This window comes from Oncorhynchus tshawytscha, linkage group LG09 (genome assembly GCF_018296145.1).
Source record: "Oncorhynchus tshawytscha isolate Ot180627B linkage group LG09, Otsh_v2.0, whole genome shotgun sequence".
Lineage (NCBI taxonomy): Eukaryota > Metazoa > Chordata > Actinopteri > Salmoniformes > Salmonidae > Oncorhynchus > Oncorhynchus tshawytscha.
In genome coordinates this window covers 81,795,770-81,810,988 of record NC_056437.1, presented here as the reverse complement: position 1 = coordinate 81,810,988, position 15,219 = coordinate 81,795,770, and the positions used below count along the sequence as shown (strand labels likewise).

The window sequence follows — 15,219 nt, the reverse complement described above, 5'->3', positions numbered from 1 at the left end:
TCCCAAAACTGTTGCCACAAAGTTGGAAGCACAGAATCGTCTAGAATGTAATTGTATGCTGTAGCGTTAAGATTTCCCTTCACTGGAACTAAGGGGCCTAGCCCAAACCATTATTCCTCCCCCATCAAACTTTACAGTTGGCATGGGTATTCGACCAATAACATTTGATTCGTGGAGTTATATCAGATGCAACCCAAAATACCGCTATTGTCTTCACAATAGCGAAATTCAGCCCAAATCCTTTGAAAGCCCCCCAAAACCTCTCACATACACAGACAAAAGACAAGGCACAGCCACATTCAAGGTGCCTCATATCATCTGACAAAGGCAAGTTTAATTAGACCTAAATGACACACAAAAATAAAATACTCTTCCAAAAATGATAGTGTTAAGTACATCTAATTGCATCAGTCAGCTATAAGAGATATAGTCCTGCTCGTGGATCATGCAAAAAAAAATTAAGCAACAAAAAGCTGCATCTCAAATTTGACTTGTTAATACAAAGTTCCATTCTTCAGGGAGGCAGCTATGGAGTAATGCAGAAAGATTGTGTAAGAAACAGACTGCCGAGGGATCTTTTTGTGCCACTTAAAGTAAATGAATATGTTTAGATATAAAATCAATCAGTCCATGACCTATCTGGTAAATAGATAGAAGTCACCTAGTACATACGGCGACAAAAAGTTCTGTACGTGTGAAAAAAAAAAACTTAAGTTAAAGATAAATTACAGGTTGTGTGATCCACATTAATGAACAATATCCTATCACTGTACAAAGCACCATCTGAGGACACGTCACTTTGCATACACCTCTATAAAAGAAAAAGATGAGCAATTCATTTTCAATGTATGCTAACTTTAAGAACAGTCCATGGTCACAGATCGCTAGACAGGCAGCCATTAAAAAAATAAGAAAACAATTTGTTTGAATGAGTAGAAAATAAATATGTTCTCCCCCAAACCCATACTTGTAGAGCTAGGTTCAGGTGAGTAGAATTAGCAGGTTCATCTCATTCATTCAGATTTCATTTATAGCCAATATGGAGATATAGAAACCCAACAATCACATGATAATGTCTACTGTTGGGTTACAATACATATGACAAATGTAGACTTTATAGCCACTCAACATAATGTACTGTATAAGACATTCAACCATTACAGAGGAAAAGGTTTTGACCGTGTCAGCTCCCAAATAATACAACAAATAATATGACATCTCCTGAGAATGTGGCTTGAGGTCTGAGTGATGTTTGTTCAATTCATTGCAACTTTTTGTATGTAGTTTGCTATGCTCCCATCTCAGCCCCAGGTGTAAGACTGGTGGCCAATATCTTGAAAGAAATGAGCAAACTGCTGTCTTATTTAGCACCAGAAGACCATAACCGGAAGGTAGTAGTAGTTATTTGCCAGAATGACAAGAGTAGCACTTACAAAAAATGTGTGTAATCTTCACATAACAAAATGCATCAGGGTAGCAGGGACTCTTAGCCATTCTTTTGTGGGGACAGAGCAGATCACCATGGTAGAAACAATCATGAAAACGGTCTATGGAACTCATCATACATACCCCATCACAAGTACCTACTGGATGATGTCACTGGAATTTAAAGGGTCAGGTTAATATCTAAATAGTTGAAAAGATTCAGTCAAAAGTATTATGGCACTCAGAGGACTGTGTGTATTAAAGACAACCCACCCTTAAGACCACCTCTCTGCTTACTGTGTACGAAAGAGGCTATGTAAAGATTTCACCCACAGTAATCTAAGTGTACTTCTTTCAAGCTTTAAACAGCAACACTTAATATTTTCAAAAACAAATCTGGAATAATGGCAAAAGCTTTCTGAAATATAACAGAAATAAATTATATATATTACATATCATTTTAGTGTTTCTTTTTTCATTTTCCCATTATATAAAAATAACACCATTCAAGCTATTTATTTAAATTTCCAAACAAGCTTACATGTCAGACGTGTGACACTGGTTTCTGGGAATGGAGCGCTGAAAACCAGACCACTTTCTTTGAACAGGGCCGTTGACAATGGGGCCCTGCATGTCTTTCTCCATAAGGCCAAGTTCTGAACATGTGCTCCAAAGTCCAGCCTCTGAGTGAAGATAGATGCCCCAAGAGTCCTCGGTGGTAGAAGAGGACTCAGTCACCAGGGGGTGCTAAGGAGCCTTCATGCTCCCTTCAGTCCCTGCCTCCAAACAAACCAAGCACCATTCAGTGTTGTTGGTAACCGTGGGTAACAATTTACTCCATCAAACCAATGATACCAGTCTTGTTTATGTGGCCAATGTTTTGTTTAGTTGTGGACTTCATGTTCTGCTTGGTAAGATGGTAAGTAGCTACATGGAATACTGACTATTTTTACAATGCTAAAACTAAACTTATTAAAAAAAGGAAGAGCCAGCCATTTTTAAAGTTCCACAAGTTAGTAAATAGTCTGAGTTATTAGCAGCTGAAAATGTTATTTTTTAAAAGGGGGGGGGGGACCCCATGACAGACGAGACTGCTCGCTCAGATCTCCACTGCCCCCCCCTGGCCTGGCCACTATGTCCCTATTGTGGGCGAGAGAGTCCTTGGGCCACTGGACCACAGACGCCCCCTTCCCCTGGGTGAACTGGATGGTGGGATCTGACAATGTCGAGTTCCTCCACTCCCTGTTCCTGCTGACCCCTGCGTCAGCAGCGTCTCACTCCACAGCAAAGCCACACGTCTCCTCGATAGCAGTGAGCAGCTTGTCATACAGCTTGTCATAGTTCTCGTAGGGAGGAATGTCGATCCGGTTGAAGCTGAACAAACAGAGAGCAAGAGAGACTTGAGCACGAGCCTTTGGTATTAGGACCTCTCTATGTCCATGGTTAACAGATACATGGCTGGAAACCTAAACCTAAAGCATGATGTTGATATATCAAAGTGCCCTTCCCAGCTTTTGACAAAGGCATACATTGATCCTGAAGGGCAAGCTGCAGGGTCAGAGCAGGCAGACACTCACCAGGTGTGGGCTTTGGGCAGGTTGTTGGAGCTGGCATCGATCTGGTGGATGGTGAAGAGTCGTGGGCCTGCAGCACCTGTAACTTATCAACAGTTACTGTGAAGCACAACGGCAGAGCACACTTCACTCACACACAAAAGACAGTACTGTACTGGACAGCTTTCTCAGTACTCTGCGGCGCCAAGTGTGGGCACTAAGAGCACTGGGTTTGTGTATGTTGTCATTGGCCTGCGCGGACATTGGTATTTAGACCAGCAGCAGCGATGGTTCTGTTATGTAACATGGAAGAGCAGAGTGAAGCGGCATGTCAGACAGGAAGAGCAGTGGATCACAGTGTGTTCCGCACGCCTGGTTGCTCTCTGGGCATCCTGTCTGACAGACTGGACTCACTGAACTACTGGACTCTGCTCAGCCTGCTCTGCACAGAGGGTTCAGCTCAGGCAACAACAACAACACACTCTGAGGCCTGCTGAGCTGCCTCGGGGTACAGTAGAGTATAATACAAACAACCCTCACCCATCTCCCTCTGGCATAAACATTCGTTACGCTGTCATAACAATGTTATAATCCATCATAACAATCAATATTACATGCCTATAGGGGGTGGACAAGGGCAAGCTAGCAACTCTCCCAGTGAAGCAGTGAAACACTGAGAACCTAACTACGTAGCTACTGTACATGTCCCAGGAGGGTGTGTGCTGTGAGGGTACCTTGGAGGGCTTTGAAGCCTTGCAGGGGGACCCTGGAGGAGCCGGTGACAAACTGCAGCAACCTGGCCCGGCGCTCCTCATCGTACGACTCCACGGCCTTCCAGAACCACTTGACGATGTTGGTGTCAGGGGTGCAGTGCTTCAGCCGTGTGTTGGACTTCCAGTCGTTGATGTCGATCTTACCCAGTCCACACACTATGAGCTGAGGTGGAGAGAGGGAGAGAATGTGAAATGAAAGTCAAAGGGAAACTGTAGGGAGGAAATGGATGGGGAAAATGCTGATGTCTGGGAGAATGCAGTCCTTTGTAAAGGATGGACAGTGAAGGTAAGTACTGCTAGTCTGGGGGATGTGTCTCTTTCATACCTCCAGCTCTTTCTCGTCGAAGGCCTTGAGGAGGTGCTGTGAGATGACCTCGTTGAAGCCCTTCTGCAGGGCCAAGAACTGAGCCTCGATGCCTCGCAGGAAACGCCAGTTCACATACAGTCTGTAGGGAACGAGGGAGAGATTCATACTGGAACGTGAAGGCAAAGCCATGATTCTGAGCCTCTTTGAGGGGTATAGCAAAGCCTTTCACATGTACTTTACTCCCTGATCCTAGGTCAGTTAACTGTGGCTGGTCACTTGCAGCTAAGCTAATTTGAAATCCAAACAGTATCTCCTCCCTGCTGGGCTTGACTGTCGACTGCTAGACCAACTCTCTTCCAGTGTGGTGAGGAGGGGTCGGTGGGGGAGTACTCACCTGACATACTCCTTCTTGGTGTCCTGGGTGACCTGGATGATTTTGCCGTTGGGTTTGAGTTCGTGCTGGATGATCTCCCCGTAGGCATTGTGCTCCACACAGAAGGTGTGGTCCAACACGCCTGTGATGTCATTGTCCCTGAGAGGTGAGAGCGATGGACAGGGGAGTTAGAGAGAGATGGTGCTGGGGGAGGGGGAATGTTAATGTATGTATGGATCAAAGTTCAGTTGAAGAGCTCATCATGTGTAGCTACATGATCATGAGTGTTTAAAAAAAAAAGTACACCAGTAGATGTTATAGTTCACATACACCAAATTATTACCCGATTAATTAAAATGAGCCATTACAAACTATTGTCATTAAAAACCATGTTAATCTCTGTGTGCGCATCTTGGTCTGTGTGAGGATGTTGTTCCCATTTCCTTCCTACTCACAGGATCCAGACCAGGCTGTTGTGGAGGTCTGGGTCCACTGACTCCATGTCGTCCAGGGTGATGGGTTTCCCCAGCAGCTGTTTGTAGAAGGGCAGGGTGAAGCCCCCGTCTATGTAGTGGCCGTGGAACACCGCCATGCCCATAATACGACCCACAAAGTGGAAGTAGGACAGGTGCTCCTGGGGAGGGGGACAGAAACACCTTTAGTCCTCTTAAACACTTCATAGTACATCCATTTAGCATGGCATCTCCCAGTCTTCAGAGAACTACCAAGATTGAGCAACTCAAAGTAGAATCCTAACTTAACATGCATGTAACTCACACGTCTTCTTAAGTCATGCATTGATGTCGATGAGAGATTTGCGCTGTAACTCAGATTTCCTCACGCATGTCTTAAGTTAGGATTGGGCCCTTGGTAAATAATAAATACCTGCTATTCTTACAGCTGGGAATTTATTGCAGTGTGTAATCCAAAGGTTATGACTCAAAAGGTGAGCAGCAGCATCCAAACTATTTCCCTTATGATGGATTTAACAACCAAATGCTATAGAGCAGTGGTTCTTAAACTGGGTTCGAACGAACCCCAGGGGTGAGTCAGTCTCAGGGGTTCGGCGGTGGTCAAGACACACATCCGATTCATATGATTCGTGATGACATGCTCCGCTTGGCCATCATTGGCTGCAGGTGATAACGCTACATCGCTTGGCCCATCTGTGCTGCAGGGAATTTGGTGCGCTCAGTAGTCGACTTGTGACTGTCGTGATGGTACGTCTTGTGATTTCTTTCTTAATATTTTAATCCCTTCATACTTACTATGTCGAGCAAAAAAAGAAAGTGGTCGGACGAATATGTACAATATGGATTCACATGTATAACGGAACGTGATGGGAGTCAGCGTCCTAACTGCCTGATTTGCAATGCCAAGTTGAGCAATTCTAGTCTAGCACCGGCAAAACTAAGAGAACACTTCCTTAAACTGCATGGAGATGGAAAATACAAGAACACAACGCTCGCTGAATTCAAGGTGAAGAGAGCCAGATTTGATGAAAAGGCTACTCTGCCTGTTCTCGACTTTGTACCCATCAACAAACCGATCCCCACAGCATCGTACGAAGTTGCTTACCTGATCGCAAAGCAGGGCAAACCACACACCATTGGTGAAACACTCATAAAACCAGCTGTGTTGAAGATGGCGAATATCATGTTGGGAAAAGAGGCTGAAGTTAAGTTATCCCAAATTCCTCTTTCAAATGACACCATCAGCGACAGAATAGAGGACATGAGCAAAGACATCTTGGCTCAAGTAGTTGCAGATCTGATTTCAAGCCCGGCAAAATTCAGCCTTCAACTCGACGAGACCACAGACGTTTCCAATCTAAGCCAGCTTGCTGTATTCGTGCGCTGTGAAAGACGACGTGATAAAGGAAGATTTTTTATTTTGTAAGCCTCTTACAACAACAACTAAGGCAGCCGATGTGAAGAAACTTGTGGATGACTTCTTCAAAGACAACAATCTTTCGTGGGATATGGTTTCTGCAGTTTGTTCGGACGGAGCTCCAGTCATGCTGGGAAGAAAGTCTGGTTTTGGTGCGCTAGTGAAAGCCGATGCACCACACATCATTGTTACGCATTGTATACTGCACAGGCATGAGTTGGCAACAAAAACCGTGCCTCCAAAACTGACAGAAGTATTAAAAATTGTAGTGGAATGTGTGAACTATGTGCGAACTAGTGATCTGCGGCACCGCATCTTCAGTGAGCTGTGTAAAGAAATGGGCTCTGAATTCGAGGTACTTCTGTACCATTCTAACGTTCGGTGGTTATCCCGGGGACAGGTGCTGAATCGTGATTTTGCCGTGCGTGTGGAATTAGCCCTGTTTTTGCAAGAGCACCAACATTGTCATGCAGATTGCTTCAAAAATTCTGAGTTCATTCTCATTTTAGCGTACATGGCTGATATCTTCGCAGCTCTCAATCATCTCAATCAAAAGATGCAGGGCGGTGGAATCAACATCATGGAAGCGGAGGAAAACCTGAAGGCTTTTCAAAAAAAGCTACCGTTATGGAAACGACGAACAGAGAACAATAACTTCGCAAACTTTCCCCTGCTGGACGACTGTGTCAGTAAGATCGAAGATGTATCTGGAATCGGAGATATTTCTGTACCCGCGGAACTGAAGCAAGCAATTGCCAAGCACTTAGATGAGCTTGCAAAGTCTCTCGACGGATACTTCCCTACAAGAGAGTCATATCCAGCATGGGTGAGACAGCCGTTCACGTTTAGTGTTTAGACAACAGATGTCAATGATGAATACCTCGGTGAAATGATTGAAATTCAGCAGAGCCAGGTTCAACAGCAACTCTTCAGAAAAACAATGCTTTCAACGTTTTGGTGTCAACAAATAGCAATAACAGGGTACGTTACCAAGAAAGCTCTGGAGATTTTCATACCGTTTGTTACAACATATCTTTGCGAGCAAATCCTTTTGGAGGATGCTGGACATAAAAACGAAGAAAAGGAACAGACTGTTGCGAAAATGACATGAGAGACATGACATCATGAGACATGAGAGTGGCACTTGCCAAGGTGAAGCCGCGCATTTGTGAACTGGTCTCTGAAAGGCAACAGCAGAAGTCACACTGATTTGCAGTAAATATTCATTATTATGTTTTTGTTTTTGTGTGAAAATGATCATCTGTGTGAAAATGTTTTGATGATTTTGTTCTTTGAACACAGTGATGTTGATGCACGGTTCATTTTGTGCACCAGTCAAATATATACCTATGTTTTGAATTTGATTTTTTTTTTTCAATTAAAAAGGGTTCGGTGAATGCACATCTGAAACTGGTGGGGTTCAGTACCTCCAACAAGGTTAAGAACCACTGCTATAGAGGCAGTAAAGAGTCTCAACACAGCAATTAAATAGTTGCCTAATTCATCACCAGTCTCCAGGAGATCTAGCATCTAGCATGAGAACAGCTGATAGGGAAATGGAAGGAACAAACAAATAAACAGGCAGAGGAGAGACAGAGATTGTGCAAGACTAGAGCAGATGAGCGGTCCATGTGACCTGGTCTTTCACATCACAGCGGGGCGGGCTGGTGGCGGCGTCCGGGCCTCTGACTCACCGGGTTGACGGCCGAGTCGGGGTTAATCTGCAGGGTGTAGATGTCATCGCGGGAGTACTGGAACAGGCCGTAGTACGGATTCAGCATCTCATGGGACAGCAGATACAGCCACTCCCTGCACACACAGGAGACACAGAGAGGGACAGATAAAGAGAGACAGACGATGAGAACATCCATTGTTAAATCTCTTGTTCCATTAAATATTTTTTCAAGGCAGGGAACATCAATTTCAGAAAGTGAATACTCCATGGCAATTTAAAAACCAGAAGTACAATTCTCAGATTGGGTGCTTTAAATCCATATTACCCCTTGGGGGCCAACCTTGTTTCAGCAGATGGTGGCATTCAAATCAAAATCAAATCAAATGTTATTTGTCACATACTTCCTAAACAACCGGTGTAGACTAACAGTGAAATGCTTACTGATGGGCCCTTCCCAACAACGGAGAGAGAAAAATATAGAACAAATAATAACACGAGGAATAAATACACAATGAGATAACTTGGCTATATGCTTGAGTCAAAAGAGTTGGTGCAAAGAGGGTCAATGCAGATAGTCCGGGCAGCTATTTGGTTAACTAGTTAGTAGTCTAATGTCTTGGTGTAGAAGCTGTTCAGGTCCTGTTGGTTCCAGACCTGGTGCATTTACTTTTCTAACACACAATAGAAATCTTCTTGTTCCATGATGATGCATATTGAGCATAACTTAGTTTTTTCCTCATGCTTTGCTGTGGATTTCCTACCTGGCCACTCCTCCGTAGTCCAGCCCCTCCTCCCCTTTAAACTTCACCATCAGTCTCTTCCACAGGTCCTTCGGCCTCATCTTCATCACCTGGCGGTAAGACTCCTGTAACACATAAAGAGATACACCTTTGTAACGAACGGGACTGGGATGGAGGACTGCACCCCCAAACTTACTGAGTACTTCCATCGGAGACCATCTGTTAAATACTGTGCAGTCCAGGGTCTGTGGCCAGAGGGATGCATCTATCTGCACTGTAACATCTGTGTGTGAGTGATGCTGGCTCTGGGGACCGAGCCAAAGAATAAACATTCCTGTGCTCTGTCATTTAGGACCAGCCTGGCTGGCCCCTACCTGCCTAGCAATGATGTACGCCCTCTCCTCCCCTGCCAAAGTAACCTGAGTGTCCAGTCCACCCTTAATCAAAGTGCATTATCAGGAGGTGGGGGTGATAAGAGGACATTCCCCAGCGTGACACATTCCAGCAAGAGATCCTGTGAGTCTCACTAATGCCCCCCCAGCCCCTCCCATCGCCACTATCCCAGTCTCAGTGGCTCATGGGAAACAGCGTAGGAATGCAGAGCATGAGTCTGGCCAAGCCTGGCCTGTCTGCCTGTCCTAAACATGCAAACCAATGACCAAAGACCTGTGCAATTCCAAGTTGCTTCAAGCTGAAGACAAAAAAAACGAAAAAAAGAAGGAACTGTCCTGAAACAGTGATGAGAAACACCCCACGTTCCTCGCCAGATGGGGCTTCTGTAGAACATTAGACAGTGGTGTTTTAGTAACAAACTTTCCCCCTGGTACTCAGAGTCTGGGATCATTACACCCCACTCTGGGTTGGTGCGTTCATCCCACATGCCGAGAGCTGCAGACACATGCCCACAATGTCCAGCACATTGTGTCGGGGACAGTCTCATTAAAAGTGGATTGGGAGAATAATAGTAAACAGACAGAACAGAAGAGTGGAACAATGACACCGCTTTCCCCCCAGAGCTGGTCCAACGTGCCCTCCAGTTACACTGAGGATGTGTCAGCGGTGACACCAGAGAAATAAGGCCTCTTATCTTTAATAGAATGTACACACTGAGACAGCTTGACAGTCCACCAGCTGACACTTGCCCACACAGTCGTATTTCTAACAGCTCGGCGTGTCCAGAAAAGCAATGAAGTTATGTCTAGCCTTAAAATCCACCCCCATCTCCCTTTCGTGTTGAGATCAGCCAACAAAAATGTCTTCCTTCAGATTAACAGACAAAGCTGTTCCAGCACATTCCATCACATATTTTACGAGGGTCATGGAGTCTGTTGCAGGTGTTGTTGCTCTGATGAGGCTCCACACCTCCCAAACTAGAAAACCTCCCCCACTGAGGAGTGCACTTCACAAAAGCCTCATTTCAAATACAAGGTCTGCTTTGGATATGAACATACTCTCTTCACACATCATAGATAATAGCGTGGTGGATAACGCCGTGGCAGAAACATGACGAGCAACGACCTTGAGAGGAGAGGGAAGTAGAGGATGGGAAAACCATTGCCTGAGGTTTGAAAGTGAGGTAAAATATCTGGTATAATAAACTTTTACAAGTTCAAATGAGAGTGAGGAAAATGTCCTGAGTTGATGCTTTCCTTCAGGATCGAGATAGTCAACCTCTTCAGTAATACTAATTAAAGAGTTAATAATGCAGGTTGTGTTCAAGAACTGAGGGAATAACACTAATTCGACGGTCTCACCTCAAAGATCTCCTCGCGGGACACCTCTATGCGGCAGTGGCCTGCCTGGGGCTGCTGCTGGGACAGCTCCTGGCGGAGGATCTTCAGCTTCTGCACCAGGTCCCTCTTGTACTTGGGCACCGTGAGGCACTCGGCCTCCTCCGGCAGATTACCTGGAGACACCAGTGCCTGCTGGGCCTGCTCCTTCAGCTGGATCTGACGGCTGGGGATGGAGAAAAAGAGAAAGCGGCGGAGAGGGAAAGATCATTGCTGAGACTTGGGGTCGTAACAACACATACAGGTACACAAAAATAAAACACCACAAAAAAACTGAAACCCAGAAACCCTAACAACTCCAAATAAAGCGAGGCAGGAATTCTGCCTCCCTCCTTTTGCTGACTGGAGAACGAGAGGTAAACACACTGAGGTCATCTGGGAAGCACATCAAGTCAAACAAGCTGCCATATGCCCACAGGCATAGGTGGAGGTGGTATTTCTGAACAAGCACACATGAGGGGGCAGAGCCAGAAGGTGGTGTGATGTGTCCGTAGGTGCCACATTGTCTGTCTGAGGTGCAGCCAGTGACCCTTCCTCCACTCCCCGCCAGGCTCTCCATACAAACGACTCTGTCGTACGCTCCTCGTGGGCAACTCCGTGGGCCCCTGCCGTGCTGGGCTCTGCCAGCTCACAGGTGTGTGCCATTCCACCTCCCCTCCCCACCTGGCCCCAAGGTGGTCTCACAGAGAGAGACAGCACAGCACAGACAGAGAGAAAATAGACAGTTCTACAGGGGGGAAGCAAAATGTGGCCACAGCAAGAGACATCTGCAAATAGATTCAATGTCGGTCTCATTCTGCACTGAGCAGTGAGGGTTCAATGAGGGTGTCCATAGACCTCATGTCTTCATCTTAAATTGTTCAGGAAGGTTCTTTATTTGTTTATTAACATGAGTGACATTTCAATGCAAGTTCCTTCATTGCTGACTATAAGAAACCAATAAATGATCAACCAAGTTGTGTAGGGTCCCTAACAGCTAAGACGACCACCTCAGTGGGTGGCTGTAATTGTGATAACACATCAGTGCTGTAGAGTGGTTAACCTCCAAATCAAAAGACAGGCTATGAGTATGATCTGTGCTGGTAGTGAACAAGGTTCTTCACTTCTGCCCAAATCTCTGGCATGAGAGTGAACTTCTGAACCACGGCACTGGTGGTAGAAGGCTCTTCTGCTCAGAAACAGAAACACCATCACACACAGACACACAGAATCAAAAGGCCCTTTATGAAGCCAGAGCTGTAGGATTATTTGCATGCTGGCCTTTTGCACTTTAGTGGGCACACTCACCCCCTGAGCAGGGTCATAAACACCAGGCTGTATAGCCGGCCACAAAGAGTTGTGTGTGTGTGAGTGAGAGAGAGAGTGAGGGGCAGAGTTTGTAAAGACATCTGCATGCTTCCCAGATGGAAAAGTTCAGAAGATCGTATGCATATATTATGACAGCATTTTGTGACGTTTTGGACTTTGGTTAGTCTTCTTCTTCTCTTGTTCGGGCACACAACATGTTTTTCTTGCCGAAGTCTACACCCCTTTGTCTGTGATTGGTCAACAGTAGGGATTCTTCAGTAAAGTCTTTGTTGTCATTCAACCAGAGATGACTCGTTTTCATGCACATCTTTTCATTTAGAAATATTACTGCACCAAACATCTTAGTTAGGTGAAAAATTGCGCTAAGATTTCCTCGGCAAAAACATCTAAATGAATGACAGATTTCTTGAGTTACCATAAATGAATTGTAACTATTTGGAGGCAGTGTATACTGGCTACGGCGTCTCAAAATTGACAAACAGTACTATTACTGCTTTCAAGCGAAGGTCTTTTAAGGGAGTACGCCAGCACACTCGTTAGCGGCCAGGCCGAAATGAAGCATGCTGACGGCTTATGTATGTGGGTAAGTGTGAGAGAGGGTAAGCAGAGAGTCTGTGACAGGAGAATCATGGAGCAACAACCCATCCTGGCTAAATAGATGTACATAGGCCCAAAAAGTACAGGATCATATAATATTGGATAGGCCAAAACCACTGAAATCATTTCTAACAACTCAGAATATCTATTTCTGTCTGGGACACCTACCAAACACCTGCCATTCACTGTACTATACAAAACCAGACAACCTTTTATTAAGTAAAAATGTAATCAAATATGGCAAATACACAATGCTAGCTCTCAAAAAGATTAGTTTGGAGGGTCATACACTGAGCAGGAGTAATAGACAGTCATGTAGCAGCCATCCTGATCTTTATATCCACACACCATAATACACAGTGACAGCTTATTCTAAGGACTGACTGCTCTAGACTCCCACTGTCTTTGGCCTCGTCTAGCTGAGCTGAGCTGGCCACTTCCTGCGATCCCGGAGAGCAGCAGGGCCCCATAGGGCACTCCAGTCCTCCTCCTCAATCCCTTTATTTCCTGCAGACTAAACTTAGAGGGAGCGAGGGAAAGTTGGGGAGGATGGAGGTAGGAAGGGCTGCCTCCGGACAGCACCCAAACAGAGAGGAAGACTCAGACAGGGAGAGGGGAGGTACCGAGCCACAGAGCAGCACTCCCTCCAGTTTCACTCATAAATCAAACATTCCTGCCCCGCCACACACACACACACACACACACACACACAGCCTAGTGCGCATTCTCTCTTTTTCTAACTTGTTTTAAGAGAGTAAGATGGCGTGGTGTGTTACCTGCTGAAGCTCAGACAGTAATACAGTGAACTCAGTGTAAAGCTAGAGAACACTAGACCCCTGGGAACTGATCCTCTGAGTGTTCATGCCAGAGTTCAGAGGGAAGATCTGAGGCCCAACAAGGATTTTGTTACCTATTGTCCAGTGACCAGGCTTAGAGTCAGGAGATTGCAACATCACAGGGTGAGTCTAACCAAAAACGTATTGTGGCCCGCTGAGGCAATGTCTTTAGCAAATAAAAGGGGTAATAAACTATAACCTTGAAGGACACGTATATATCAAACATTTTCTTGGGATGACAGCATGAGGGGTGAGAATTTCTGAAATCGTTTTCCTTGATAAAAGGCAGATGTCTTGATGGAAAACCACGCCGGCCTTCTGATTTCTTTTCCAGAGTTTTGTCGCTGGTTGGAATGTCACTCGTCTCAGCCAGAGTCCAGCTTCTCTGCTCCACAGAGGTCCGCGAGGGGACAAAATCAGAGAAGGTATTCTCAGATAGGATGATCCAGTCAGACTGGCTCAGGCCCATGAGCCCTCTGCTAACCAGCAGACTGCACACTCCAAACCTCTGAGCCACCATCCAATGTGTGTTACATTAGTGCACACCTAGAGATCCTGTCGGCTGCGTTAACACAGGCACCCTAATTCTGATATTTTTTTCATTCATTGGTCTTTTGACCAATCAGATCAGCTCTGAAAAAGATCTGATGTGATTAGTCAAACTAGCAACTAGTGGGAAAAAAAATCTGAATTGGGCTGCATGTGTAAATCCAGCCTTAGGTTCTCCAAGACAAAGCCAAGGGTTTCTCCCTTTAAAGCAGAACCCAGGGAAGGTATGTGGTTGGACCCAGGGCTCATCGTACATCATTCTAATGGCCACAGACACGCTCTTGGCTCAGCTTAAACACCTTCCATTTCAATACAATTATTCCTCTTAAACAAAGACATCAATAACCTAGAAAACTCTAATTCCCAACTTTAAAGTGAAATAATAATCGGATCAGTGCTTTTTAAAGAGAAGAAACACTGTGCACTGCTTTTCACACATCTGGACATTATTGTGCTTAAGACAAGATTCCTGCATTACAAACATACATGGCGTGCCAGCCTGGGATTTTATATGACTTTCAGAGGAGCGCAGAAAAAGCACCAAAGTCCCAAACAAGTTCTTTGATCTGTCAGAACAGGGGAAAACAACACCAGATCTTTTCATCTGAGCATTCCGCCTCTCCCGGCACGGAGCAGGAATGAGGTCAGACGGAGGAGGCCCTCCGAAGCCGCCTGTACTCTGCTCCACCTTTACACTGCACTGTGGGTAATGCTGCAGCTATCGTTACATGGGCCGTGTTTGAACAGCTGCGAGGAAAAGTTTTGAAGCGCATGCACTGACGAACACTGCACACACAGGCACGCACCAGCGCACACACAGGCACGCACCAGCACACACACACCAAAACACACTTTCACGCACACACAATTCATTCATTGACTCGGACATCAAATTTATGCTCCTTTTCCTTGACGTAAGACGCTCCTCAGCCACAGACACATCAGTCTTGGTTTCCACATTGCTATCTGATGTTGAGCCAAAACAAGCTTTGTGACGGATTGTGTGCTAAAACCCCTGCATGATCAAAACCGCTGCCGGGCGGTGGAATGCAGCCTTGTGCGTGCAGTGTGTGTGTGTGTCTGGATGGGTGAGGTTGTGTGTGGGAGTGTGTGCACAGGAGAAAGGCTGCTCTGATAGCTGAACCCCAACAGGTGTTTAACACACCTTGGCACTGGACTCCCCTGTAAAACATCCTGTGTGGGGGAGTCAATATGTCTGTGTGTGTATCTGTGTGTGTCTGTCTGTGTGCAGTCTGTTCTGTTTCTCCAGAACCAAGTGTTAGAGAAATAGAGGTTGGCCATGGAATAGAGGGGGGAAATAGAGGGCCTCACCTGATCGGACTGTTCTGAATTTCGATGCCGCTGCGGGAACCATTGGGGCTTGGGCTGCAGAACACAAAACA

The 15,219-nt window shown here is 45.6% G+C and overlaps 1 protein-coding gene across 3 annotated transcripts in view; it reads right to left on the bottom strand.

Moving 5' to 3' along the window:
* Positions 1-298: 298 nt before the first annotated feature.
* Positions 299-15,219, bottom strand: part of LOC112258871 (E3 ubiquitin-protein ligase SMURF2) — a 64,263-nt gene continuing 49,342 nt past the window's right edge. For all 3 annotated transcript variants that reach the window (XM_024433505.2, XM_024433507.2, XM_024433506.2), the window contains 10 exons: positions 15,149-15,202; positions 10,491-10,692; positions 8,758-8,861; positions 8,016-8,130; positions 4,887-5,065; positions 4,453-4,590; positions 4,077-4,197; positions 3,713-3,914; positions 3,003-3,078; positions 299-2,799 (listed from right to left, as the gene is read on the bottom strand). In XM_024433505.2, coding sequence (XP_024289273.2) covers positions 2,700-2,799; positions 3,003-3,078; positions 3,713-3,914; positions 4,077-4,197; positions 4,453-4,590; positions 4,887-5,065; positions 8,016-8,130; positions 8,758-8,861; positions 10,491-10,692; positions 15,149-15,202 — 1,291 coding nt within the window. In that variant the 3' untranslated portion in view covers positions 299-2,699. The remainder of the gene's footprint in view (positions 2,800-3,002; positions 3,079-3,712; positions 3,915-4,076; positions 4,198-4,452; positions 4,591-4,886; positions 5,066-8,015; positions 8,131-8,757; positions 8,862-10,490; positions 10,693-15,148; positions 15,203-15,219) is intronic.